Source organism: Jaculus jaculus, chromosome 9 (genome assembly GCF_020740685.1).
Source record: "Jaculus jaculus isolate mJacJac1 chromosome 9, mJacJac1.mat.Y.cur, whole genome shotgun sequence".
NCBI classification, from domain to species: Eukaryota; Metazoa; Chordata; class Mammalia; order Rodentia; family Dipodidae; genus Jaculus; species Jaculus jaculus.
Window position 1 is genome coordinate 85,940,205 of NC_059110.1, and position 27,311 is coordinate 85,967,515.

The 27,311-nt window shown below is 43.0% G+C and overlaps 1 protein-coding gene across 1 annotated transcript; it reads left to right on the plus strand.

Moving 5' to 3' along the window:
• On the plus strand, positions 1-27,131 carry Nufip2 (nuclear FMR1 interacting protein 2). Its single transcript, XM_045158445.1, has 4 exons — positions 1-388; positions 8,297-10,015; positions 21,885-21,917; positions 24,226-27,131. Exons 1-4 carry the CDS (start codon positions 97-99, stop codon positions 24,276-24,278), a joined length of 2,097 nt encoding a protein of 698 aa, XP_045014380.1. The 5' UTR covers positions 1-96; the 3' UTR covers positions 24,279-27,131.
• Positions 27,132-27,311: the final 180 nt, after the last annotated feature.

A 27,311-nucleotide genomic window follows, 5' to 3' on the forward strand; every position in this document is an offset into this window, starting at 1 on the left:
CGCGCTCAGATATAGGGAGAGAGCGCTGAGAAGCTGTCTCAGATCCTGACGGTGCAGCAGCCCGCAGCCTCAGCCAGGGAGTCCCAGCCGCTTTCAATGGAGGAGAAGCCCGGCCAGCCACAGCCTCAGCACCATCACAGCCACCACCATCCGCACCACCATCCTCAGCAGCAGCAGCAACAGCAGCAGCAGCAGCAGTCGCACCACCACCACCATTATTATTTCTACAACCACAGCCACAACCACCATCACCACCACCATCACCAGCAGCCTCACCAGTACCTGCAGCATGGAGCCGAAGGCAGCCCCAAGGCCCAGCCGAAGCCGCTGAAACATGAACAGAAACACACCCTCCAGCAGCACCAGGAAACGCCGAAGAAGAAAACAGGTCTGGGAAGGGGAGGCCGGCCGGGTGGGGAGGGGGTGGGGAAGGGGAATGGAGGGTGGGGGGAGGTGGGAGAGATGGATGGGGGGTGGGGCCAGATCTGGGGAAAAAAAAAAAAAAGAGAAAAAAAGCGCGGCCGGGGTCGAGGTGTGCGCCCTGGCGGGGTACGGGGATGCGTCCCTTTTCATTCCGGGCGAGCTCGGGGCGGCCCAGTGGGGATTGCAGCGGCCTCTCTCCTTCCCTTCGGCACGGGAGAAGCCCAAGCAGGCCAGCGTGACCTTCCCCGGCCCCCGCCCCGGGGCTGGAGGGAGACCCAGAGGAGGGTCGGCCCTCTTGGAAGTCCAGCCCGATTATTATTATTTTTCCCTTGGCGTTCACCTTGTGCGGCCCTGGAGTTGCTTTCATTTGGGTGTGTGTTTGGAGGTGGGGGGGGGTGAACCCTGAGAAAGGAGTGGAGCTAGACCCCCTCGAACACACGCACACACGCAAACCGTTCGGGGTGGAAATTCAGGCGGGCCTAGCGAACCCCGGGCCGGCTGGTGTCGCGAGACCCGCCTGTCCTGCGGGCGCCCGGGGCTGTCGGGAGGAAGCGTCCGTCCTCCCTCGCCCGCCGCCCCGAGCCCACCTGTGGCCTTGCGGCCGCCGGGCGTGAGGAGGTTGTCTTCCGCCTGCGGGCTGGGGAGGTGGCCGAGACCCTTCGTCCCGCGGGTCATTTCCACCCCTAAACGTCCTTCTTCTTCTTCTTCTTTTTTTTTTTCCTCCTCCCCTCCCACCCACCTCGGCCCCGGACCTCGCTGTCTTTCCGTGAGGTTCCTTTCCGAGGCCGGCGCGCCCCGGGCCCGCTCCCCCCCCCCCCTCCAGAGCCGGCGCGGCTGGAATGTTCTCTCCTCCTCGCGGGGCCGCTTCCTGTCCGCCATGTTGGAAGCCAATTCCTGTCACCGACTCCGGCCCGCTGAGGAGCGGAGGGAGGGAGGCGGGCGGGCGGGGGGAGGGGTGCCGAGGGCCGCACGGTGCGGCCGAACCCGTGACCCGGGGACCCTCCCCACCTCATCACCGGTCGTCGCCCGGGGTCCCCCTCTATCTAGCCCCCCGCACGACGGGGTCGCCGTCGCCCCTCACGCCGCCGCCCCTCCCCCCCCCGCCGCCGCCGGTCGGGTTGTGTAACCCGGTGGCGGCCGCGCGGGCCCCGGGCGGGTCCCTGGGGTGAGGGGCGGGGGCGGTTGGGGTTGTGGGGGGGGGGAGAGGAGGGAGGGAGAGAGGGCAGCGGCCACGAGGGGAGCGGCCTGCGCCGGGGCCTCGCGCGCCCGGCCGCCGTGTTTCCCGCTCCCGAGTGCGGCGGGAGGCAGCAGGCTTGTCGGGGCGGGGAGGCGCCGGCCTTGGAAGCGGAGCCGAGGTGGGCAAACCAGGCGCGGGCGGAGGCCGCGGTGGCGGCGTTCCGCGGAGCTGGCGGTGGGGGACGACGGCGGCGACGGAGGGGATTCATTTTGGGTAGAGGCGGCGCCTAAGGCCGGGTGGGGTACCCAGCGGGATCGAGCTCCCGGGTCACGAGTTGCTCTGCCACTGGAACCTCTTCTCCTGCCAGGTTCGCTCGCGACTCCGCCTCGGAGGCTTTCACTTGGGCCTTTTCCTTCTTAGCAAGCTTCTTGCCTACATAAAGGGAAAACACCCCTCTCCGAAAGCTCCTTGTGTTAAGTCTCCTCACCCAGCACTCAGTCCTCCCGGCCTCCGTAGTGTCTTGGAGGAGAGAGAGGGTTTTAGACCTTTGGGTGGATGGGAAGGTTTGGTTCCCCCCCCCCTCTCCTGGGGAAGTGGCTGGTCCATGAGGTTGGAGCACTACCATCTTGCCCACCATAGGGCTTTCCCCACGTTAAAGTGAAAGGTGTTTAGTGCATTTGCACACGATATAGATTCCCAAAAAGTCTTGCAATGAGAGCTTAAGAGTTGATAGCCTCGCACATCATAAACTGCCTCTTTGTAAATTGAGGAGAAATGTGGGGTATGGTAAGAAAGAGAATGTTAAACCTAGCGTATCAAATTGAATACAACCAGATACTGAGAACTGGGGCAAATCTACTTTGTATTGGAGACTTAGTGTAACTTGAAGACTGACATTGGGATGTCAGATTTTGCTTTTGGAAGTCAATGTTAGGGACAGACAGGGCCGTTTTCAGTAGAAGTGAGCACATTAAACGTTTTAAAACGACATAACATCAGGTTATTAATATTATTATACTTATGTTTTGTTCGAGATAGTGTCACTCTAGTCCAAGCTGACCTGGAATTCACCGTGTAGTCGCAGAACACCAGATTATTTTAACATTAGCATGAGAAATGTATTAACTCGATATTGCTTGGCATATAATGATACTGTTTACATTTTTTTTTTTTCAGTAAGGCTAACTATTCCCGTAGGTCTATTGTACGGAGATGCAGACAGACCATGAACCGTTCCAGGTGGCTTCTCTCAAAATTATCTTGGGGGATTGATTAAATTTTAAGAGAATATTAACAATTTGGGATGAGCAGTTTTCCATGTGTGCTTTGGTCACCTGGTAGTGTTGCTTCAGTGTGTGCACTGTTAAGAAAAGTTTCTAATATTTTTGGAACATACTGTAAGGTGGGCTTTTAATAATAACCCATTATACCCACAAACCTGTAAGGAGCAGGTTTTCTTTATCCTGAGGAGGGTGCAAGAGAAGACCAAATGTGTTGAGTAATTGCAGCTTTTAATCAAAACAGACTTATCAGAGTACAAGTTATGCAGAATCTATTTGACTTAGCATAATAGAAGCTTTGGAAACCCTTAAATTTTTCTTTTCTTTCTCTTTCTGTCGTTTTGTTTTTGTGGTAGGGTCTTGATCTAGCTCAGGCTGACCTGGGATTAAAGGTGTGCACCATCTCTTCCATCTAGTCCAAGGCCACCCTAAGAGTACATAGTGAATTCCAAGTCAGCCTGGGCTAGAACCTACCTTAACTAAAAAACCCAAAATACTTGAATTTGTAGTGAGAGAGAGAGAGAGCACACCAGGGCCTCTTACACACTACAAATGAATTCCAAATGTATGTACCACTTTGTACATCTGACTTTGCTTGGGTACTGGGGAATCAAACCTAGGTTGGTGGGCTTTGTAAGCAAGGGACTTTTAACCACTGTTCCATCTCTCCAGCCCCATTTTTCTTGTAAGCATTTATTTGTGAGCAGAGAGAAAGAATGAATGGGTGCCTTTTACCACTGCAAAGGAACTCTGGAAGCATTTGTCACTTTGTGCATCTGGCTTTACATGGGTATTCCGAGGCATGCTGGGCCTCCAGGCCAATTTTAAAATTTTAAAAGTATTTTAAAATGTCTTTATTTGCAAGCAGAGATACAGATAGAGGATGGGCATACCAGGGCTTCCAGCTGCTGCAAACGAACTCCACACACATGAGCCACTTTGTGCATCTGGCATTATATGGGCACTGGGGAATAGAACCCAGGTATTATATTTTGCAGGCAAGTCCCTTAACTGCTGAGCCATCTCTGCAGCCCACAGACATTTTTCATAAATACCTGAATTAATATATTTAGCAGAGAGAGAAAATGAGAGTGGGACTCCAGGGCCTCCTGCCAGTGCAAAGGAACTCCAGATGCGTGTGCCATTTTCTGCATGTGGCTTTATGTGGGTGCTGGGGAATTGATCTTGTGCCTTCAGACTTTGTAAGCAAGCACCTTCAACCACTGAAATAATCTTATCTGTCCAGCCCAAATACCTCAACTTTAAATAAAGACATCTCTCCTACATGCTTCTTGCATGCCAACAAGATGGCCATGGAGAAAAAAAGTTTAGGTAGTTAATTTCTCATTAAATGAGAGGATTTTAGCCTGTCATGGTGGCATGTGTCTTGAATCTCTTCACCTGGAGGCTGAGGTAGGAGAATGTCTGTGAGATGAGGCTGGCCTGCAGAGTGTGGGCTAGAGTGAGACCCTACCAACAAACAAATGAAAACTTGAGATAGCCTGTCATGGTGACATACACTTAAATTCCAGCACTCTAGGTCAGTCTGGACTAGAGTGAGACCCTACATCCAAAAAAAATAATAATAAATAAACACCTTGAGGATTTTGATTGTAGTGGATTATGAGTTGTTTTATAAACTAAGGCTTGAGCTTTGGTCCTTACATATGCTAAGCATATTGAGCTACATCTCCAGCCCTTTTTTTGTGAGGGTTGGAACTGTGTCTTAGCAGGTAAGGCACTTGCCTGCACAGTAAAGAGAATATGGGTGTGACAGGCCCTCTAGCCATTGCAGATGAATTCTAGATGCATGTGCCACCTTGTACATGTGGTTTTTCAGGCAGATGTCCCAAAAACTGAGCAGTCTCTCTAGCCCAAGGGTTTCAGTCTTAAACTGCAGTCCTCCTGCCTCAGCTTCCAGAGTAGCTAGAATGAGTATGGGCCACCATTTCTTACCTATTTTTTTTTTCCATTGATGACTTCTTTCTGATGTATCTAGTAATAGTCTTTGCAAAAAAGTATCCTAGTTTCCTTAGTTAGAAATCTTTGCTTTGATTCAGTGTAGTTGGAACATGGAATGTGTTATAACAATGCCCACCTGTAGTTGAGAAAGGGCATAAGCATCATTTAAGCAGTTAGCATACTAAATGGTATAGGTACTTATCTTTGGTCCAGAGGTAAACTTACATAGCTCTTGGAGTATCTACCTAGAAACTTTCTGTTTTTTAGGTTTTTTTTTGTTGTTGTTGTTTGTTTGTTTGGGACAGGATCACACCATATGGCCCAGGTTGGCCTCAAAGACGGTCCTTCTGCCTCAGCTCCCAGAGTGCTGGGATTGGTTATAGAGCTGCACTATCATGCCTGGCATAAGTAACTTTCTGCTTTTTAAAAGAAAAACTTGTAGGAAAACATTAAGTTATGTTCACTTTTCCTGTTTCCTAGTTAGATTTTTTTTTTGCCAAAATACTTGAGTGGCTAGGGATGTAGTGTAGCTCAGTAGTAGAATGAGCCTACATTAGATAGGCAAAGCCTTGGGTTCAGTTATCAGCGTGGTGCACACGCCCGTCTAAAACAATCACTGTAGCTGGTATGGTAGTACACACCTTTAATCCTAGCACTCAGAAGGCAGAGGTAGGAGAGTCATTGAGTTCAAGGTCAGCCTGGGCTAGTAAAACTGTACCTGGAAAAAAATACCACTTTTTAGCAGCTGAAAAATAGAAATGCAACACTGTTAAAGTTAGGAACTTTTACAAAATTATCTTTAAAACATGTATTTTCTGCCACTTAAAAAAAAAAGCTTTTATTTATTTGAAGGGTGGGTCAGATAGAGAATGGGCACACCAGGGCTTCCAGCCACTGCAAATGAATTCCAGACACATAGACCACCTTGTGCATTTGTCTTTGTGGGTCCTGGGGAATTGAACCTAAGTCCTTTGGCTTTGTAGGCAAGCGTTTTTACCGCTAAGCCATTTCTCCAGCCCTTTTCTGCTACTTCTGAGATTGAGTAATTTTTTTTTGTGGTAAGGTCTCATTCTAGCCAATGCTGACCTTGAATTCACTATAGTTTCAGGGTGGCCTTGAATTTAACCTTGATCCTCCTACCTTGGCCTTCCAAATGCTAGGATTCCATGCCTAGCCTTGAGTGTGTTTTCTTTTTTTTGTTTGTTTTTGTTTTTTTTTTTTTCCTGGAAGTTCGTGCAGAAATGGGAGACTTGAAAATTTAGTAAACACTGCTGTGAATCATCCCAGACTCTTGTTAAACATTGTTAATTTGAAACAGTGGCTCTCAACTTAAAATTTTTTCTCATTGATAGCTGGTCATGTTGGCACACAGCTTTGGTCCCAGCACTTGGGAGGCAGGGGTAGGAGGATTGCCATGAGTTTGAGGCTACCCTAAGACTCCATAGTGAATTCCACAACCCTACCTTGAAAAACCAAGAAAAAATTTTTTCTCATTGGTCAGTTGAGGATTTACCAAAGGATTCTTTTTTTTTTTTTTTTCATTTTTATTTATTTATTTGAGAGTGACAGAGAAAGAGGCAGAGAGAGAGAATGGCACACCAGGGCTTCCAGCCACTGCAAACGAACTCAATGCATGTGCCCTCATGTGCATCTGGCTCATGTGGGTCCTGGGGAATCGAGCCTCAAACCGGGGTCCTTAGGCTTCACAGGCAAGCACTTAACCACTAAGCCATCTCTCCAGTCCACTAAAGGGTTCTTAATGCGGGTTATATTGATACTCACCATATCGGAAAGTACAACTGAAAATATAAAGAGAACATGTAAAGTCCTGTGCCTTTTTTCTTTCACAAGCCAAAAGCCTAAAACCATGAAGGAAATGGCTCAAAGGTACATGTAAATCTTAGCACTTGGAAGGCAACAGGAGATCAAGTTTGAGGACAGCCTTGGCCACTGAGCAAGTACAAGGCCAGTCTCCAAAACATAGTGTAACTTTGTCTTAAACCAAAAACAAAGCTCTAAAATGTTAAAGGCAAATAATGTTGTGTTCCTATTGGATCTTGACCTGTGTTCCCTGAAAAACTGTCTTGAATGTGTTTATCTTATATCTGTTTCTGATGGCTTAACCTCAGCATTGTTTTGGGGAGCATGTCATAGAAAGGTTGATAACTGGGCTTAGTAGTTAATTTTCTTGCCTATGAAGCTTAAGGACTCATGTTTGACTCTCCAGATCCCACATAAGCCAGACACAGTGACACAAGCATGTGAGGTCACACATATGCACAAGGGGGTGCACACGTCTGGAGTTGAATTGTGGTTGGAGGCCCTGGTGTGCCAATTCTCTCTCTTACATAAAGGTTGATAATATTTACTAGTGAGTGGAAAAGTTGTGGTTGGCCCAGTTGACTTGCCCATAGTAAGTTAGTTTTGGTGGTGGAAGTGTTTATTTGAATACATGACACTTCAAGGGATTATATTCCTTTCATTGTTAATATTTTCTCACTGAATCTTTTTGGTTTTTCAAGGTAGTGTCTCATTCTATTCCAACACTGATCTGGAATTCATCATGAAGTCTCAGGGTATCCTTGAACTCATGACAATCTTTCTACCTCTGCCTCCTGAGTGCTGGAACTAAAGATGCATGCCACCATGCCCAGTTTCACTAAACCTTTTCTTTTTTAGAGAGAGAGAAAATTGTGTGCGCCAGGGCCTCAGCCACTCAAGTCAAACTCCAGATGCTTACTCTACCTAGTGTTCATTTGTGACCTTGGTGTTTGCATCACTTTTGTGCATCTGGCTTAGGTGGGATCTGGAGAAAGATCAAACATGGCTCCTTATGCTTTGCAGGCAAGTGCCTTAACCGCTAAACCATCTCACCAGCCCTTCACTGAATCTTTTGAGCAGTGATGCATAGTGGTAGAAAACCATGGACTCTAGGGTTGAAGAGATGAGTTAGTGGTTATGGCCAAAAGACACAGGTTCGATTCCCCAGTGCCCACATAAAAGCAACCTCAGAACGTGGTGTATGCATAAGGAGTTCATTTGCAATTGGCTAGAGGCCTTGGTGTGTCCATTCTCTCTCCATCTGCCTCTGAAATAAATTTATATATATATATTTTTTTTCTTTTTTAAGGTGGCCTCAAACTCATGGCTATCCTTTTACCTGTGCCTCCCACATGTGGCACCCTCCCCTTTTTTTTGAGTTATTACTCTGGCCCAGGCTGACTTGGAACTCATTTTAGCCCCAGGCTTGCCTTGAATTTACAGGGATCCTCTTACTTGAGTTTTCTATGTGCTGGGGCTAAGGGTATGTGCCACCAGTCCAGTTGACAAGCTTCTTTTTGTAGAGATGTAAAGTAAAATGTCCGGCATTCTGTAAATAAACAGACTTTAAATGTTACTACTGCAATTTAAATGTGATTTTTATTTTTAAAATCTTTTTTTTTAATTCCCATAGGATATGGTGAAATAAATGGTAATGCTGGAGAAAGAGAAGTATCTTTAAAGAGCCTCAGTTCTGATGAAACTACCAACCCTATTTCCAGGGTCCTCAATGGCAACCAGCAAGTTGTAGACACTAGCCTGAAGCAGACTGTCAAGACCAGCACCTTTGGAAAAGCAGGAATTAAAACCAAGAATTTCATTCAGAAAAACAGTATGGACAAAAAGAATGGGAAGTCTTATGAAAACAAATCTGGAGAGAACCAGTCCATAGATAAGATCGATACTGTAGCAATTCCGAATGGTGTTGTGACAAATAATTCAGGCTATATTACTAATGGTTATATGGGCAGAGGCGCAGATAATGATGGTAGTGGATCAGAGAGTGGATATACCACACCTAAAAAAAGGAAAGCTAGGCGCAATAGTGCTAAGGGTTGTGAAAACCTTAATTTAATGCAGGACAAAATAATGCAACAAGAGACTAGTGTCCCGACCCTAAAACAGGGACTTGAAACTTTAAAGCCTGACTACAATGAACAAAAGGGAAATCGAGTAGAAGGCTCAAAGCCCATTTGGAAATATGAAACTGGGCCTGGAGGAACAAGCAGAGGAAAGCCTGCTGTTGGAGAGATGCTTAGAAAAAGTGCAGATATAAAACCTGGTGTGAATAGCAAAAAGTTCGATGATCGGCCTAAAGGAAAGCATGCTTCAACTGCTTCCTCCAAAGAGGACTCATGGACCCTGTTTAAACCACCCCCGGTTTTTCCAGTGGACAATAGCAGTGCTAAAATAGTTCCTAAAATAAGTTATGCAAGCAAAGTTAAGGAAAACCTCAACAAAACTGTACAGAACTCATCTGTGTCACCATCTTCATCTTCATCCTCTTCATCTGCTGGGGAAACTCAGACTCAGTCTTCAAGTCGGTTATCCCAGGTTCCTATGTCAGCTCTGAAATCTGTTACTTCTGCCAACTTTTCTAATGGGCCTGTTTTAGCAGGGACTGATGGAAGTGTGTATCCGTCAGGGGGTCAGCCACTGCTAACTACTGCTGCTAATACTTTGACACCCATCTCCACCGGGACTGATTCAGTTCTCCAGGACATGAGTCTGACTTCAGCAGCTGTTGATCAAATTAAGTCTAGCCTTTTTATCTACCCTTCAAATATGCAAACTGTGCTATTAAGCACAGCACAGGTAGATCTGCCCTCTCAGACAGATCAGCAAAACCTGGGAGATATCTTCCAGAATCAATGGGGTTTATCATTTATAAATGAGCCCAGCGCTGGCCCTGAGACTGTTATTGGAAAGTCATCAGACCATAAAGTGATGGAAGTGACATTTCAAGGAGAATATCCTGCCACTTTGGTTTCACAGGGTGCTGAAATAATCCCCTCAGGAACTGAGCATCCTGTGTTTCCCAAGGCTTATGAGCTGGAAAAACGGACTAGTCCTCAAGTTCTGGGTAGCATTCTAAAACCCGGGACTTCTGAGAGTGGAGCCTTATCCTTGGAACCCAGTCATATAGGTGATCTGCAAAAAGCAGACACCAGTAGTCAAGGTGCTTTAGTGTTTCTCTCAAAGGACTATGAAATAGAAAATCAGAATCCTCTGGCTTCTCCTACGAACACTTTGTTAGGCTCTGCCAAAGAACAGAGATACCAGAGAGGCCTAGAAAGGAATGATAGCTGGGGTTCTTTTGACCTGAGGGCTGCTATTGTATATCACACTAAAGGTAACTCATTTGCTTTCTTTTTAAAGACTGGTTGCTGATTGTTTGTTAGTAATTAGTAGATTTTGTGAATTCCAAAGTTTAGTTGAGAATAACTGGATAAGCGGGTAGTATCAGATTCTTAACTTGGGGTTTTATGGAAATAGTACAGCTAAAAATTTAGAAGGAATGTTCACTTCTCCAATGTAAAATGATTTAGATAAGATTGATCACCTGGTTCAAAAAATAAAGGGATATGTGCCTATGAGTCCCTTTCCTAAAGGGATGATCTTATATGTTACTAGGATGATCTTATATGTTACTAGATAGTAATGAGATAGTTGTTTTTGTTTTTGTTTTCAAGGTAGGGTCTTATTCTAGCCCAGTCTCACCTAGAACTCCCTATGTAGTCCCAGGTGCACCAGGGCCCCCAGCTATTGCAAATGAGCTCCAATGCATGTGCCACGTTGTATATCTGGCTTACATGGATCCTAGTGAATCAAACTTGGGTCCTTTGGCTTTGTAGGCAAGGTCTGTAGCCATCAAGCCATCTCTCCACCACTGATTTTTGAAAGTTTTGGGGGGGTCAGGTTCAAGATGGGGGCTCACTCTAGCCCAGGCTGACCTGGAATTCACTATGTAGTCTCATGGCAATCCTCCTACCTCTGCTTCCTGAGTGCTGGGATTAAAGGCATGCACCACCACGCCCAGCTCTGATTTTTGAAGGTTTTAAGAACAGGAATCCTTCCAGGTAAAACCTGATCTCTTAAGTTTTTCTTTGGGAATAAAAATGTAGGTGCAGGATGCTTGGAAAGTAGGATATTAAAAAATGCTATTTTCCTAAAATGTGTTTGATTATATATAATAAATTATCACAATAGTTAGGTGTTTTGGTGTTACCTTTTATGCCATCTGTTCTCTAGGACCTATTACAGAAACTGTTCATCAGAGTATCTTGGACTTTGGTCATTCACTCTGGGAGTCTGAGAAGATACCTCAGTGTGCTGTGTTATCCTGACACTTCCAAAAAACTTGAGTGGTTTTTTGTAAGAGGTGCTTAGTTGGTAGCTTTATGTATTTTTTTGTATTTGTTGATTTTTATTTTATTAATTTTTTTTTTGAGGAAGGTTTCACTCTGGTCCAGGCTGACCCGGAATTAACTAGTTAGTCTCTGGGTGGCCTTGATTGAACTCATGGTGATCCTCCTACCTCTGCCTCTCCAGTGAGTGCTGGGATTAAAGGCGTGCACCCCCACACCCAGCATTTTTTTTTTTTTTAAGAGCCAGAGGTTTCCCTTTATTGCTGTAAGCCAGACCTGTTTTTTAATTTTTTTTTTAATTTATTTGCAAGCAGAGGGAGAGAGAGAGAGACTGGGTGCACCAGAGCTTCTAGCCACAGCAAATGAACACTAGATACTTTGCAGGCAAGCACCTTAACTGCTGAGACATCTCTCCAGCCCCTAAATTATTTTTTGTTGCTGTGCTGCTGGGATGCAAACTCAAAGCCTTATACAAATTCTAGGAAGCACCCTGCCACGGACATACGTACATATACATACATACATACATACACACACACACACACACACACACACACACACATACATACATATACGTGTGTGTATATACACATATATATATGTGTGTGTGTATATATATTTTTTTTTAATTATTTTTTTATTTTTATTTTTTTAGTTTTCTCAAGGTAGGGTTTTGCTGTAGCTGTGTCTGACTTGGAATTCCCTATGTAGACTTTAGTGTCAGGGTGTCCTTATGGTGATCTTCTTACCTAGCTAGTGCTGGGATTAAAGGTGTACGCCACCACACCTGGCTGTTTTTTGCTTTCCTAACTGTTAAGATTTAGGAGTACTTTGTGAATTCTGGATTTTCTGTTTTCAGGTACATGACTTGCAAATATTTTCTCCCATCCTGTGGCCTGTTTTCATAATTATTTAGCCTTTCTATTGAGTCTGCCTTGTCTATTTGGTTGGCTGTCTTTTATATTACATCTAAATTCCATATTCCATATCATTTCATTAGCCTTTTTGGCTGGGGGTTCAGTGAACCAAGGATCCTGCACATACTTTACTATTTGAGCTGTGTCCCTAATCTTGTACTTTGGGATATATGAGAGTAATCGTTTTGGTTTTTCAGGGTAGGGTCTCAGTTACCCTAGCCTAGGCTGACCTGCAATTTGCTCTGTATTCTAAGGCTGGCCCGAAACTCACAGCAGTCCTCCTCCCAGGGCTGCCTGAGCTCTGGGATTAAAGGTGTGTGCCACCTCCTGTCTAAGGGTAATAGTTCTATTTACTTTTTAAAATGTTTATTTGCAAGCAAGCAGAGAAAGAGACAGACAGAATGGGCATGGTAGGGCCTCTTGGCACTGCAAACGATCTTCAGATGCATGTGCCACTTTGTGCATCTAGCTTTACATGGGTACTGGGGAATTGAACCCAGGCCTATCAGGCTTTGCAAGCAAGTGCCTTTGACTACTGAGCCATCTCTCCAGCCCAAGGGTTCTTTTTTTTCTGAGGTAAGGTTTACCTTATGTTCCTGTTACCTCCTTTGAAATAGAATGCTTAGCTTAGTGAAACAGTCCTTGATTTATCTTCAAAAGTTTCTCTTAGACCTAGTCCTGGTGCATGCCTTTAATCTCAGCACTTGGGAGGCAGAGGTAGGGGAGTCCTTGTAAGTTCAAGGCCACCCTGAGACTACATAGTGAATTCCAGGTCAGCCTCAGCTAGAGTGAAACCCTACCTTGCAAAGCCAAAGGAAAAAAAAAAGTTTCTCTAATCTCAACTCTCTGAGGTGAACCTTTGGTTTTGAAATGGCCTAAAGTCATTTGAAGCCAAATCTGAAAATAATACAGATTGATGGGAGTTGTATGGTTGAAATGCTGCTAATTTAAACTGAGCTGAGTTATCTTGCCTGGCTAGTATTGCACTGAAGCATGTCAGGCATTCAAAATGTTGACATTTTGTCGGGCCTTTGAATACCTCTAATTCTAGCATGCTGGAAGAAGAGGTAGGAAAATGAGGAGTTCAAGGCCAGAGCCCTGTGTTGTGTCTTGTGCCTATTACACAAGTACACGGGAGGCTGAGGTAGGAAGATAGCTGTGGGTTCAAGGACAGCCTGGGATACATTAGAACCTGACTCAGAGTAGTAATAATGGATATGTCTTTTTGTTTTGTCCTTCCTCCCAATTCTATTGCTAAGGACAGAGGGTGTGTGTTTGGGTGGTTCTTTTAAGGTAATGTCTCACACTGTAGTTCAGGTTGACCTGGAATTCACTATGTAGTCTCATGGTGGCCTCAAATACTCAGCGATCCTCCTACCTGTCTCCCCAGTGCTGGGATTAAAGCCATGCGCCACCATGCCCAGCAGTGATACATCAGTTTTCAAAAATTGTTTATATGTAACAAAAGAAAAATTAAAAATTGATTATTGTGTGTATATATATATATAAAGTATGGGTGTGAAGATGTGCCTTTTCTATATAGAGGGATATAGATGGAGAAGCTAGCTACTAGTATTACAGAACCTGGGTGGTAACGTATGCCTGTAGTCTGGAAGGCAGAAGACTGAGGATCCTTGTGAGTTTAATGCCAGTTTGGGAAATAGAAGGAGTTCCAGGTCAGCTTGGGCTGGAGTGAGATCCTGCCTTAAAACAAAATAAGATGCTCCTGGGAGTTCAGGGTCATTCTCAGCTGCATAGGTAGGGAGTTTGAGGCTGTGGGTGCATGCCTTTAATCCTAGCACTTGGGAGGCAGAGGTAGAAAGGAGGATTGCTATGAATTAGAAGCTACCCTGAGACTACTACATAGTGAATTCCAGGTCAGCCTGGGCTAGAGCGAAAACAAATATGTAAGGCAAAGTTTTAAATAAGTAGGGGAATTCACTGGAGTAGAGAGAGAATTTCTGATACAGTAAAGGTAGGAAAAAGCACCAAGTGTGTTTTCTTGAATGTTTAAACTGTGCTTTGATGAAGTCCCCAGCACCAAAGGAAAAGAAAACCCTGGGTACCATGCAGCAATACACACCTGTAGTTCTAGCTACTCTGGGACTAAGGTTAGGAGGACTGCTTGAGCCCTGAAGTTCGAGTCCATGTTGGGCAACATAGACTGATCTCAAAGTTCAGTCAGTTGTGATGACACACATGTGTAATATCAGCTATGGCACTTGTGTAACTAGTTTAGAGTATACTTATAGGGTATAGGAGAAAAGTGGGTTTTTTTTTTTGTTGTTTTGCAAGGTAGGATCTCACTGTAGCTCAGGCTGACCTGGAATTCACTATGTAGTCTCAGGGTGGCCTCGAACTCTCAGTGATATTCTATGTCTGCCTCCCCAGTACTGGGATTAAATAAGACATGCACCACTTGCCTGGCAAATGTGCTCTCTTTAATAGTGCCTTGCTAAGAGGAAAATGGCTTTATTACACAACATTAAAGAGAAACAAAAAGAAACAACAGGACTTGTTAGATCAATTTCTGACTGCTTTAGGGCTTATAAGTAGTAGAACCTCCCAGCCAGATAATTTATCACCCCCCCCCAACTCTAGCCCAGGCTGACCTAGAATTTACTATGTAGTCTAAGGGTGTCCTGGAACTCAGCAATCCTTTCCCTCTGCCTCCTGAGTACTGAGATTAAAGGTGTGTAGCACTATGCCTGGCTCATTTATCACTTTAAAAAAATGTTACTTTGTGACAGAGCAAAAGGGCCAATAGGCACACCAGGACCTCTAGCTACTGCAGATGAAATCCATATACATGTGCCACCTCTGCATCTGGCTTTATGTGGATACTGGGGAACCAAACTTTGGTTTTAAGGCGTTGCAGGCAAGTGCCTTAACCACCAAGCTATCACTCTAGCCCAGGCTGACCTGGAATTCGCTATGGAGTCTCAGGGTGGCCTCTGACTCACGATGATTCTCCTACCTCTGCCTCCAGATTGCTAGGATTAAAGGAGGAATGCTGGATTAAAGGCATGCTTTTTTTTTTTTTTTTTTTTTTTTTTTTGGTTTTTTAATGTAGGGTTTCTGATCCAAGCTGACCTGGAATTCACTATGTAATCTCTCAGGGTGGGCTCGAACTCATAATGATCCTCCTACCTCTGCCTCCCTAGTGCTGGGATTAAAGGCATGTGCCACCACACCTGGCTTTAGACTGTCTTTTTTCTTTAATTTTTTTTGTTGTTGTTGTTCATTTTACTTATTTATTTGAAAGTGACAGAGAGAGGGGAGGGGCAGACAGAGAGGGAGAGAGAGAATGGGTGTGCCAGGGCTTCCAGCCACTGCAAATGAACTCCAGACACATGTGCCCCCTTGTGTGTCTGGCTGACGTGGGTCCTGGGGAATCGAGCCTCGAACTGGGGTCCTTAGGCTTCACAGGCAAGCACTTAACCGCTAAGCCACCTGTCCAGCCCAATACTGTCTTTTTTTTTTATGTGTGAGAGAGAATTGATGTGCCAGGGGCTCTAGCCACTGCAATTGAATTGAGACCTGTGTACCCCCTTGTATGCATGAATTAATTTGCAACCAGAAGACAGACAGAATGGTGTGCCAGGGCCCTCAGCTTCTGCAAATGGACTCCAAATGCATGGGCCTCTTTTTGCATCTGGCTTCATGTGGGTACTGGGGAATTGAACTGAGGTTGCTAGACATTCATTGCAAGCAAGTGTTTTAAGCATTGAGTGCTCTCTCTAACCCCTATTTATCAATTTAAAAAAATATTTTTTAAAAATTTATGTACTTTTTAATTTGTTTGAGACAGGGAGAAAGAATAGGCACGCCAGGGCCTCTAGCCATTGCAAGTGAATTCCAGATGCATGTGCCATAAAGTGCATATGGATAATGGGGGAAGTGGAGAATTAAACCTTAGCCTGAGGCTTCACAGGCAATTGCCTTAACCACTAAGCCATCTCTCGAGCAGGGAGAGACAGAAATGGGCATGCCAGGGCCTCCAGAGAACTCTAGACGCATGTACCACCTTTACATCTGGCTTACATGGGTCCTGGGGCATTGAACCTGGGTCCTTTGATTTTTGCAGGCAAGTCTTAACTGATAAGCCATCTTTCCAGGACTAATATATATATATATTGACTAGGGGGGGAGGGGAGTTCAAGGTAGTGTCTCGCTCTAGTCCAGACTGACTTGGTATTCACTATGCAGTCTCAGGGTGGTCTCAGATCCATAGTGTTCCTCCTACCTCTGCCTCCCAAATGCTGATATTAAACGTGTGCACCACACCAGGGCTTCTAACAAATAACAGTTGCATGTGCTACCATGTGCATATGGCTTATGTGGGTTCTGGGGAATGAAACCTGGCTTCTTAGGCTTCATAGGCAAGTGCTAACCACTAAGCCATCTTTCCAGCCCTAGCACCTTAAGCCTAAGTTTTCCTAATGTTTATAAATTAATTTTTTTTTCAGGTACTATGACCATTCTTTTTTTTTTTTAATTTTTATTAGCATTTTCCATGATTATAAAAAAAAATCCCATGGTAATTCCCTCCCTCTCCCCCCACACTTAAATTAATTTTTTTTAATCTTGGGTTGAATCCAAAAGATAGTTGAGTTCATTGGTATTGAACATTGATTTACAGATTTGTGTTCAGATAGATTAATCTGGCATCTATTTGCATAGCAATTGGATTGGGAGTCATTTTTCTGGTGATTAAGTAGAAATATCTGTTAGGTTTTTGGAATAGTCCAAGCCAAGCACTAATACAGGTCTTGGGTTTGTGTTTATAATGTAAATAAAACATTAAAGCAAATAAAAGTTTGTAGATTAGGAGAGGGTAGGAGGGAACTAATACTTCTTTTTGCAAGCAGAGAGAGAAAGGTTAAAAGAGAGAATGGGTGCCTCAAGGTCTCTTATGACTAACGAAGTGTAGATGCATGTTGGCTTTACATGGGTATTGGGGAATTGAATCCAGGCTAGCAGACTTCATAAGCTTTTAACCACTGAACATCTCCTTAGCCCACCACTCTTTTTTTTTTTTTGTGGTGGGTTCTGGTAGCCCAGGATTTCATCAACTTCGTAAAAAAAATTGACATAAAAATGGAAACACAGGGCTGGAGAGATGGCTTAGTGGTTGCCTGCGAAGCCTGAGGACCGAGGCTCAATTCTCCAGGTCCCATGTAAGCCAGATGCACAAGGTGGTGCATGCATCTGGAGTTCATTTGCAGAGGCCCTGACACACCCATTCTCTTCCCTCTTTCTCTCCCTCTCTCTGTCTCTAATAAAGGAAATAAAATAATTTTTTTAAAATGGACACATAGGGTCTAGAGAAATAAATGGTCCAGTGGTTAATGTTGGAGGCAAATGACCCAGATTGAGTTCTCCAGTACCCATATAAAGTGAATCTGGCACATGTATCTGGAGTTTGTTTGCAGCAGCTAGAGACCCTAGTGCACCCATTCTGTCTCTGTAAATAATTTTTTTTTAAATGGACGCAGGGCTGGAAAGATGGCTTAGTGGTTAAGTGCTTGCCTGTGAAGCCTTAGGAACCCGCTTCAAGGCTCGATTCCCCAGTACCCACCTAAGCTAGATGCACAAGGTAGCGCATGTGTCTGGAGTTTGCAGTGGCTAGAGGTCCTGATGGACCATTTTCTCTTTCTCTCTTTGCCTTGTCTCTCCTCTGTTGCTCTCAAGTAAATAAAAATAAACAAAAAGAATTTTAATGGACACATAGAAAACAGATCTTACATGTTACCCATTTCACCTTCATGAAAGATTCAATAATTATAACTATAAAGTGAACTATTGTAAAATATATTCATAGAAAAGATAAAAATAACCAGGCTCACACTTTAATCCCAGCACTTGGGAGGCATTGGTAGGAGGAACCCTGAGTTCCAGGTCAGCCTGGGCTAGAATGAGTACTTTTTTTTTTTTCGAGGTAGGGTCTCACTCTAGCCCAGGCTGACCTGGAATTCAGGGTGGCTTTGAACTCACGGCAATCCTCCTATCTCTGTCTCCCAAGTGCTGGGATTAAAGGCGTGCCCCACCACACCTGGCAAGACCCTACTTTGAAAACCAAACAATTATGCTTGCTCAGATGTGTTGAATATACCATTCATAACACTCTTGTGTCTACTGAAAAATTGTTGACTTCTGGTTATAACCAAACTGAAAAAGAAAAGGGTAGGAAAATTTCTTGAACAGGCAAATGTACTGGTTGAGAAAAATTAAATCAGAATAGTAAAACAGGATTTTAGATTTGGGTAGCTTAGTGTCAATACATAGATACCTGGAGAAATGTAAGGTAATTATGGTAGTACTAGTACTTTTGCTGAATTTTGTTTGTTTTGAGGTATGGTCTCACTGTATCCCAGGCTTATTTGGAATTTACTATGTAGTCTCTGGCCTCTCAGGTGCTGGGTTCAAGGTGTGCAACACCACACCCGGCTGATGTGTTGGCTTTTTATTTATTTGAGAGAGACTGTACAAATAGTCTCTAGGCCTTGCAGATGAACTTCAGTTGCATGCACCACCTTGTGCATCTGGCTTACATGGGACCTGGAGAATCGAGCCTGGGTCCTTAGGCTTTGCAGGCAAGCACCTTAACTGCTAAGCCATTTCTCCAACCCAGGTGTGGTTTTTTCAGTATTCAGTTGGACTGAGAATAGTAGTACCGTCATTCAGAACTTTCTGTCTTTTGAGACATGTAGCTAAGGCTGGGATTACAGGCATGGGGCTACTATGGCAGTTGAAGTTTAGAATTTGATGCTTACTCTGATACAAAGTTGCTTGTTTTGTAGGTCAGAAACCAGGTCACCTGCCCTGGCTGTACACACCATTACTCCGTGCACTCAGTAGGCAGAGTTAGAAAGTTTACTGCCAGCCTGGGCTAGTAGAGTGAGACTATACCTGGAGGGTGGGGAAAACTACAACTGAGCCTGGTGGCACCTGGAATACAAGATTAAACCGAGAAGATTGGAGTATATTTGAGATCAGCTCGGGCTGCAAAGCATGACCATGCCTCAAAAAGACATCAACAGGGCTGGAGAGATGGCTTGGCAGTTATGGTGCTTGCCTGCAAAGCCTAAGGACTGCATTTTCCTCCCTTTGTCAAATTATAAAAACAAAGTTAGCAACAGAAATGCTACTACTTAAACTATGGGAGTGCCCTTGGACTTGGTGCCTATAAAGTTGTTAGTATCTTAATGGTGTTTAAGAATGGGTAATTAAAAAAAAAACTTAATAAAGAGAAAGGCCAATTAAACTCTCCTTCCCTAAATTGTCTTCAAATTTCTTAGCTTGATCCACTATCCTTTTTCACCTTTTTTTTGGTGGAGGGGCTCTAGAGGATGCTGTGTGGCTATCTGCCTCCCAAATCATTTATCTACATTTTTTTTTCCTTCTCTATGTCTAACTTTCCTGATATTTTTTACTATTTTATTTTTTGCTTTTTCCAGGTAGGGTCTCACTCTAGCCCAGGCTGACCTGGAATTCACTCTAGTCTCAGGGTGGCCTTGAACTCACAGCTGCCCTCCTATTTCTGCCTTCTGAGTGCTGGGATTAAAGGCGTGTGCCACCACATGCAATTTACTATTTTATGAATAGATTTTTCTTTATCAGTCCTCTATGAATTGTCACTAGGCATAGCATACTTACAATATTTGATTCACCTACTGCTTCAGATCTTAATCTCAAGTTTTCATTAAATCTTACATCATTTTGGGAGCACACACTATCCTACTTTCTTTTTTTTTTTTTGGTTTTTTGAGGTAGGGTCTCACTCTGGTCCAGGCTGACCTGGAATTAAATCTGTAGTCTCAGGGTGGCCTTGAACTCATGGCGATCTTCCTACCTCTGCCTCCCAAGTGCTGGGATTAAAGGCGTGCTGCCACCACGCCGGCTATTTTTTCTCAATTTTTTTTTAAACATTTTCCATTATAAAAAATATCCCATGGTAATACCTTCCTTCCCCCGCTTTTCCCAACCCTTTGAAATTCCATTCTCCATCACATCCCCTCCCCATCTCAAGAAGTTTCTCCCCTATATGGATGCCATGATCCTTCCCTCCTCTTATGATGGTCTTGTGTAGGTAGTGTCAGGCGCTATGAGGTCATGGATATCGAGGCCATTTTATGTCTGGAGGGAGCATGTTGTAAGGAGTCCTACCCTTCCTTTGGCTCTTACATTCTTTCTGCCACCTCTTCCATATTAGACCCTGAGCCTTGGAAGGTGTGACGATCCTACTCTTTAAAAAAAAGCCTGGTGCTGGTTGTGTTGGCACATACCTTTAATCCCAGCACTGGGGAGGCAGAGGTAGGAGGGTTGCCGTGAGTTTGATGCCACCCTGAGAATATGGAGTGAATTCCAGGTCAGTCTAGACTAGAGAGAAACCCTACCTCGAAAACCAAAAAATAAAAAAATAAAGCCTAGGGCTGGAGAGATGGCCTAGCTGCTTTTTTTTTTTCTTTAGGTAGGATCTCACTGTAGCCCAGGCTGACCTGACCTGGCACAGCAATCCACCTACATCTGTCTCCCAAGCGCTGGTATTAAAGGCATGCATCACCATGCCCAGCTATGGTGTATTGTTTTTTTTTTTTTATTTTTTGTTTATGGATTTGCAAGCAGAGAGATAGAAGAGAGACAGACAATGGGCAGGGTCTCCCTCCACTTCAGACAGACTGCAGAGGTATGTGCTACTTTGCATCTGGCTTTATGTGGGTACTGGGGAATCGAACCCAGGACTTTAGGTTTTGCAGGCAAGCACCTTAACCAGAGTCATCTCTCCAGCTTGTTTTTTTTTTTTTTTCCTCTTTCTTTCTTTCTTTTTTTTTTTTTTTTCCCGAGGTAGGGTCTCAGCACAGGCTGACCAGGAATTCACTCTAGTTTAAGGTTGGCCTTGAACTCAATGGCCATCCTGTGAGTACTGACATTAAAGGCATGCACCACCATGCCCAACTTTTTATTTATATGTAGATAACTTATTTATTTGGCAAAGATAGAGGGAGAGAGCCAATGGGCATACTAGGGCCACTAGCCACTGCAAACAAACTCCAGATGAGTGTACCACCTTGTGCATCTGGCTAACGTGGGTCCTGGGCAATCGAACCTGGGTGCTTTGGCTTTGCAGGCAAGTGCCTTAACCTCTAAGCCATCCTTCCAGGCCCCCGCCACTATTCTTTCTTTCTTTCTTCTTTCCTTCCTTTCCTTTTCCTTTTCCTTTTCCTTCTTTCTTTCTTCCTTTCCTTTCTTTCTGGTGTTTCAAGATAGGGTGTCACTGTAGTCCAGGCTGACCTGGAATTCACTAGTCTCAGGGTAGCCTCAAATTCATGAGGATCCTCCTACCTCTGCCTCACGAGTGTTGGGATTAAAGGGGTGGGTCATCATGCCCGCTTTACCATTTAAGAAAATACATATTAATTTGCAAACAGAGAGAGAGTATGAGTGGGCACACCAGACCTGTAGGTATAGCAAATGAACTGCAGATGTATGTACCACTTTGTGCATCCAGCTTTATGTGGGCACTGGGAATTGAATCCAGGTGGTTTAGGCTTTGCAGACAAGCTTCTTAACCACTGAGCCTTCTCTTTGGCCCCTTGCGTGGGAATTTATTGACAACTTGGTCATTTCTATAATTAGCCTATTGATTGAAACATTCAGTTCTAAGCTAGACATGGTGGCACACACCTTTTGCGCTCAGGAGGCTGAGGTAGGATGGCCATGAGTTAGAGGCCTGCCAGGGGCTGTGAGTAAGTTCCAGGGTTCCAGGTCATCCTGGGCTAGAATGAGATCCTTCCCTAGGGAAAAACAAAACACAAGTATCCAAGTATCTTTCTAATATTTTGTTGCTTTTTTTGAGAGGGGAAGATAAAAACATTACTTTATGCTTTGTTCACTATAGTTTGCTATATAAAATGATCTTCTTTTTTCTTTGCAGAAATGGAATCTATTTGGAATTTGCAGAAGCAAGGTAAGAATAGTTAGATAAGATGAAATGATAATAGTAGTCACGCTGTACATTATATTTTAATTGGAATAAGAGTGGAATTGTGGGTGACTTTCCAAATAGACTTTGGATATTGTATTAATATAATTTCAGCCAAAAGGCACTAGTTGCCATACCAGGATTACTAAAAATGTAGTAAGTAAAAACAATATATTCATGAAAATACTGACTTTATAGAGAGAAAGCATAATAGCTAAATTGTTAGATTAGAGTAACATTTTAAAATAGCCCTAATAGCCAGGCGTGGTGGCGCACGCCTTTATTTCCAGCACTGGGGAGGCAGAGGTAGGAGGATTGCTGTGAGTTAGAGGTCACCCTGACACTACATAGTGAAGTCCAGGTCAGCCTAGGATAGAGAAAGACCCTACCTCCAAAAAAGGGTTGGAGAAATTGCTCAGTGGTTAAAGCACTTGACTGCAAAGCTTAAGGATCCTGGTTTAGTTCTCCAGATCCCATGTATGCCAGATGCACATGGTGGTGCGTGCATCTGGAGTTTGTTTGCCATGGCAACAGGCCCTGATGTGCCCATTTTCTCTCTGTCTGTTAAAAAATAAATAAACTTTAAGAAATAGCCCTAATAGTTTTTTTTTTTTCTTTCTTTCTTAATTTATTTTTCAAGGCAAGGTCACTGTGTAGTCTCAGGGTGGCCTTGAGCTTATGGCAATCCTACCTCAGCCGCCTCCTATGCCTGTGTGACCCTAATTTTGGTTTTGCTGAGAATGAAATGGATAGGAGTATAGTACTGTTGGGAATGAGTTGTGATTACAATTAGAAGTTGTACAAAACTTAAGTATTTTGTACTAGGTTTTATTTGAACCATTCCTTGCTGAACCACATTAATTAAATTTTGACTTAAAGCTGGAACATGATGGCACATGCCTATAATTGGAGCAGGGAAGTAGAAGAAAGGGTCAGGAGTTGAAAATTGGCTACAAAGTGAGAACCTATCTCAATAAATAAGTCTCTGGGACTGGAGAGATGGCTTAGCGTTTAAGGCATTTGCCTGCAAGCTAAAGGATCCAGGTTCAGTTGATTCTCCAGAACCCACATAAGCCAGAGCACAAAGGGGCACATGCATCTGGAGTTCATTTGCAGTGGCTGGAGTGGCAAGCCCATTCTCTCTTTCCCCCTCTCTCCCTCTCTCAAATAAATAAAATATATTTAAAAGAAAAAATAGAAGTCTTCTAAGCAGGACATGGTAGCACACGCCTTTAATCCCAGTACTCTGGGGAGGCAGAGGTAGGTGGATTGTTGTAAATTCAAGGTCAGCCTGGGTTAGTGTGAGACCCTACCTTGGAAAACAAAATGTATGTATGTATGTATAAATAAGCACATATATACACACACACACATCACATATATACTTACATATATAGGCTTATTTATTTAAGTAATTAATTAAATTTTTGTTTGTTTTTTTGAGGTAGGTTTCACTCTAGCTCAGGCTGACCTGGAATTCACTATGTTATCTCAGGGTGGTCTTAAACTCATGGTAATCCTCCTACCTCTGCCTCCTGAGTGCTGGGATTAAAGGCATGCGCTGCTATGCCTGGCCTAAAAATATATTTTTTTGAGGGAGGGAGGGAGGGAGGGAGAGAGGGAGGGAGGGAGAGAGGGAGAGAGGGGAAGGGCACACTAAGGCCTCCACCCATTACAAACAAGCTCCAGATTCATGTGCCACCTTGTGCATCTTGCTTTACGTAGACACTGGAAATCAAACCTGGGTCATTAAGCTTTGCTGGCAAGCACCTTAACCACTCAGCATCTCTCCAGCCCAAAATAAGCCTTATTGCTAGGTGTGGTGTCGCATGCCTTTAATCCCAGCACTCTTGAAGCCAGAGAAAGGAGGATCACTGTGAGTTTGAGGTCAGACTTAGTACAGAGTGGGTTCTAAGTCAGCTTGAGCTAGAGTGAAACCCTACCTTGGGGAAAAAAAACAAAAACAAAAAACTTTCTTGTGTGCTATGGCACACCTGGCTAAGCATTTATTTTGGAGTTGAGATACTCATTCATGCATTTATTAATACAAAAAAGAAGAGATAGAGCTGGGTGTGGTTTGTGACCACCTATAGCTACAGAGTAAATTCTATGTGCATAGTCCAGAATGAATCTCTGCCGATAGGGGAAAAACAAGGAGGAAGGTAGTAAGAACATCTAAATTTTGTTTTAAATTAAATGGTGGTTGCTTAGGAGTTGTTTCTGAAACTTGGATATTTTGGGATTCCAGGCCTTGGTTGTTTTGTTTTCTAATTTTTGTTTTTAACTTCTCTAGATCCCAAAAGGATAATCACTTACAATGAAGCCATGGATAGTCCAGATCAATGAAGGACCAGACTGCCTATTCGTAACCTTTCTGCAGCATTAGAGCCACCGTTCATGGGAGACACAAGGCTTTTTTGCTCCTAGATCTTCAATGCAGCAGAGGAACCATAAGTAGAATCACAGGATAATATATACAAATATATATATATATATATATATATGCATATATATATATAGTTATTTAAAAATGGCAACTGAAAGTAATTAGACTTCTTAAGGAATCAAATTTATTTCAAGAGACTACACATGGTTATTTAATCTCCGGTACTGAATAGTTTTTTTTCCCCCTTTTTTTGTTAGTTTTTGTTTCTAAGTGTGAATGCAAGTGATTAATGAATACAGACTTAACAAGCGTGGTTCTAAAGTTCCTGCTGTCATCAACTTGGGCAACAAATGACCCACTGGAAAGGCAAATCCACTTAAAAGATCATTGTATCTTGTTCTGTGACTAAAGTGAGACACTAATCACGGGGAACCCAGAATGATTCAACGTTTTCCCCTATTCCTTCCCTTGATCTTTTGATTTTGATTTAAGCCCTGCGAGAATGCTGGATAAATGCCTTGAAGTTTGCAGGGGTGTATTTTTTTAATCAGATATGATTTGCATGTCTTGCCAGGAGTTAAGCAGCAGTGGGGTGTTGGGGAAACATTTTCTTTCCTTTTGTTTTTTGTGGGGTGGGAATAGGGGGAGGGCATTTAAGTTCTACAATTCTGGGTATGGGGACATAGTTCGGTTACATGTTGGACCTCAACAACTGAAGAATTCATGAGTGTCATTTAAGAAAAGTTGCAGAACAAGTGATTGGCTTAGATACAGAAAAAGTATTCATGTGCCCATATTTTAATTAATGTAATTGTATAACTGGGAGCAAAAGTATATAAGGCTTTTCAACTGTAGGTGCTCCAGACTTGCTCTCTGTCACTAACACTAAATGTGCAGTTTTCTTAAGAGAAACTTATACCTGTCTGTAAATTCTAATTTCAGTTTCTCAGCAAAATCTAAAAGGAGAAGAAAAAAAATCCCATGAGGTCTTTAACTTTTCTTTTTTAGCCAGTGAGGAGGTAATAAACACTGCTTATTAGGGATGTTTTCATGCAAATTACAATTCTGAGCTTTTAGCGTCTAATTATATCTTAATATATTTTACTATTAGAGCAAAATGGGTTTTTAAGGAAAATAATGTGAAATTCTGGAAATTTTGTTCTGGGCAGAGAAGAGCTTTAGCCCTGTCTCATCATCACATTGCCATCCTGTTGCACTGCAGCTTGTGTATAGCATGCTAAAATAAATTTTTTTTGTGTGTGTGTGTGCAGAAACTAAGGGTCCAATTTAAGATTGGGTGATGTTAGTGGCATAATAACAAGTTCTCTGGCCTGACATAGCATCACATCATACACACAAACACGTGCGCGCACACACACATACATACAAAAATGAGTATATCCTTGTATGTCAAATACAGGTTAAAATAGCAGGGCATTTATATAGATTTTCAGTCTTCTAATAAAAGTAGACTGGATCCTTCGGGTTATTTGGGGGGAAAGTAGTTGCTTTTTTTTTTTTTTTTCACCTCTATTATGTCCAGTTTTGAGTGACTAGTATGGATGGGTTTTCTTGTTTTGTTAATTATTTGAGGCTTTTAACAAATAGTTCAAGAAAGAAGCTGTTGGATTCACCGTAGAGAAAATACCTTTTTAGTCTGGATTTCTGCCCTGCTTAGATTTTTAAAAAGTATAAGCATGGATTGCCAATTCCACTTGATGTAAACAAAACTTTTTATACATAATATATATATATAATAACTTATTGTATCAGTCCAGGTTCAGAAACTTGTGGTAGGCCAGTTTCAGATAGTTTCATTTCACCTGTAAACTGTATCACTTTTACTGATAATTGTAATTTTCAAATGTATAATATGTTTACAGATGTGCCCTGCATTTAGTCTGCCTTGTTCTTATTTTGATTTTTGTTGAGTCTCCTGCCTGCTTGCCAAAAGCTAGGATGCTTCAGGCCCATGTACAATTTAAAACAGAGGCATCCTTGAGCTTTAAAGCATTGAACAAACTGGAAAATGCAACATACCACATACTGAAGTGAAAAAGTCTGTGTTTTTGTGTTTTTTTTTTAAATAAAAATTTTCAAAAAGTTTAAAAAAAAGGTAAAAGGTTGATTAAACAAACAAAGGCTCCAGTTTGTTTTCTAGGTTTTAAAGTTCTGCTGTGTGTTTAATTGCCTTGTGTAACCACTTGTCGCCTTAGGGCCAGATCCTCACCCCACCCCTGTTTTTCTAAATGTCCATTTTGCTTGCCTGGGATTTAAAAGTTCTCACAAATCACAAGAAACTTCTGAATTTTTGACATACAGAGGTTGAGTGAATATATTAAAATGGAAATAATTCAGTTTCCGTCTAAATTGGGCTTTTAACTTAGAAACAACACTTAGTATCTTTACAAAGCCTTCACTTTGGTAATTCCTTTTCCAGATACCCCATGCCTCTGTGGTTAGAGAAGCTAAAGAGAATGTATTCCTTCTGTTTGTCCAAAGGTTTTTTGAGTCTCACTTCTAATGAAGCAATGCAACATTTCATGTTGATTTTCCACTGTAATTTTCTTGATAAAATGGGTAGAGATATAGTAGTTTGGAATGTCTCTTAACTTTCTGGGAACCCTAGTGCCCATCATATTAACTGTCAGTATTTTCTGGGCATTGGGTTAATCAACTTAATTGCCTAGGTACAAGCAGGACTTTGGGACAAATCTCTCCTTTGTGCTGTTTGGTTATACTTGTTGCAATCTTTCTCCTTAGTCCCTCACACAATTCCTTACAGAGCACTTATTAAAAAAATCTTAAGAGTTGATCTGTTTTCTGATTATTTTTGTGTAAGCTTCTAAACAAACATCAGCTGTGATTAATTTAGCACATTTAAATAACAATGTGTTATTGTTGGTATAAAGAATTTTCCTTCAACTCAGAGTATTAGTACTGTAGCATAAACCAAATACAGTCTAGAGGGAATTTTTAACATCCCTCCATTA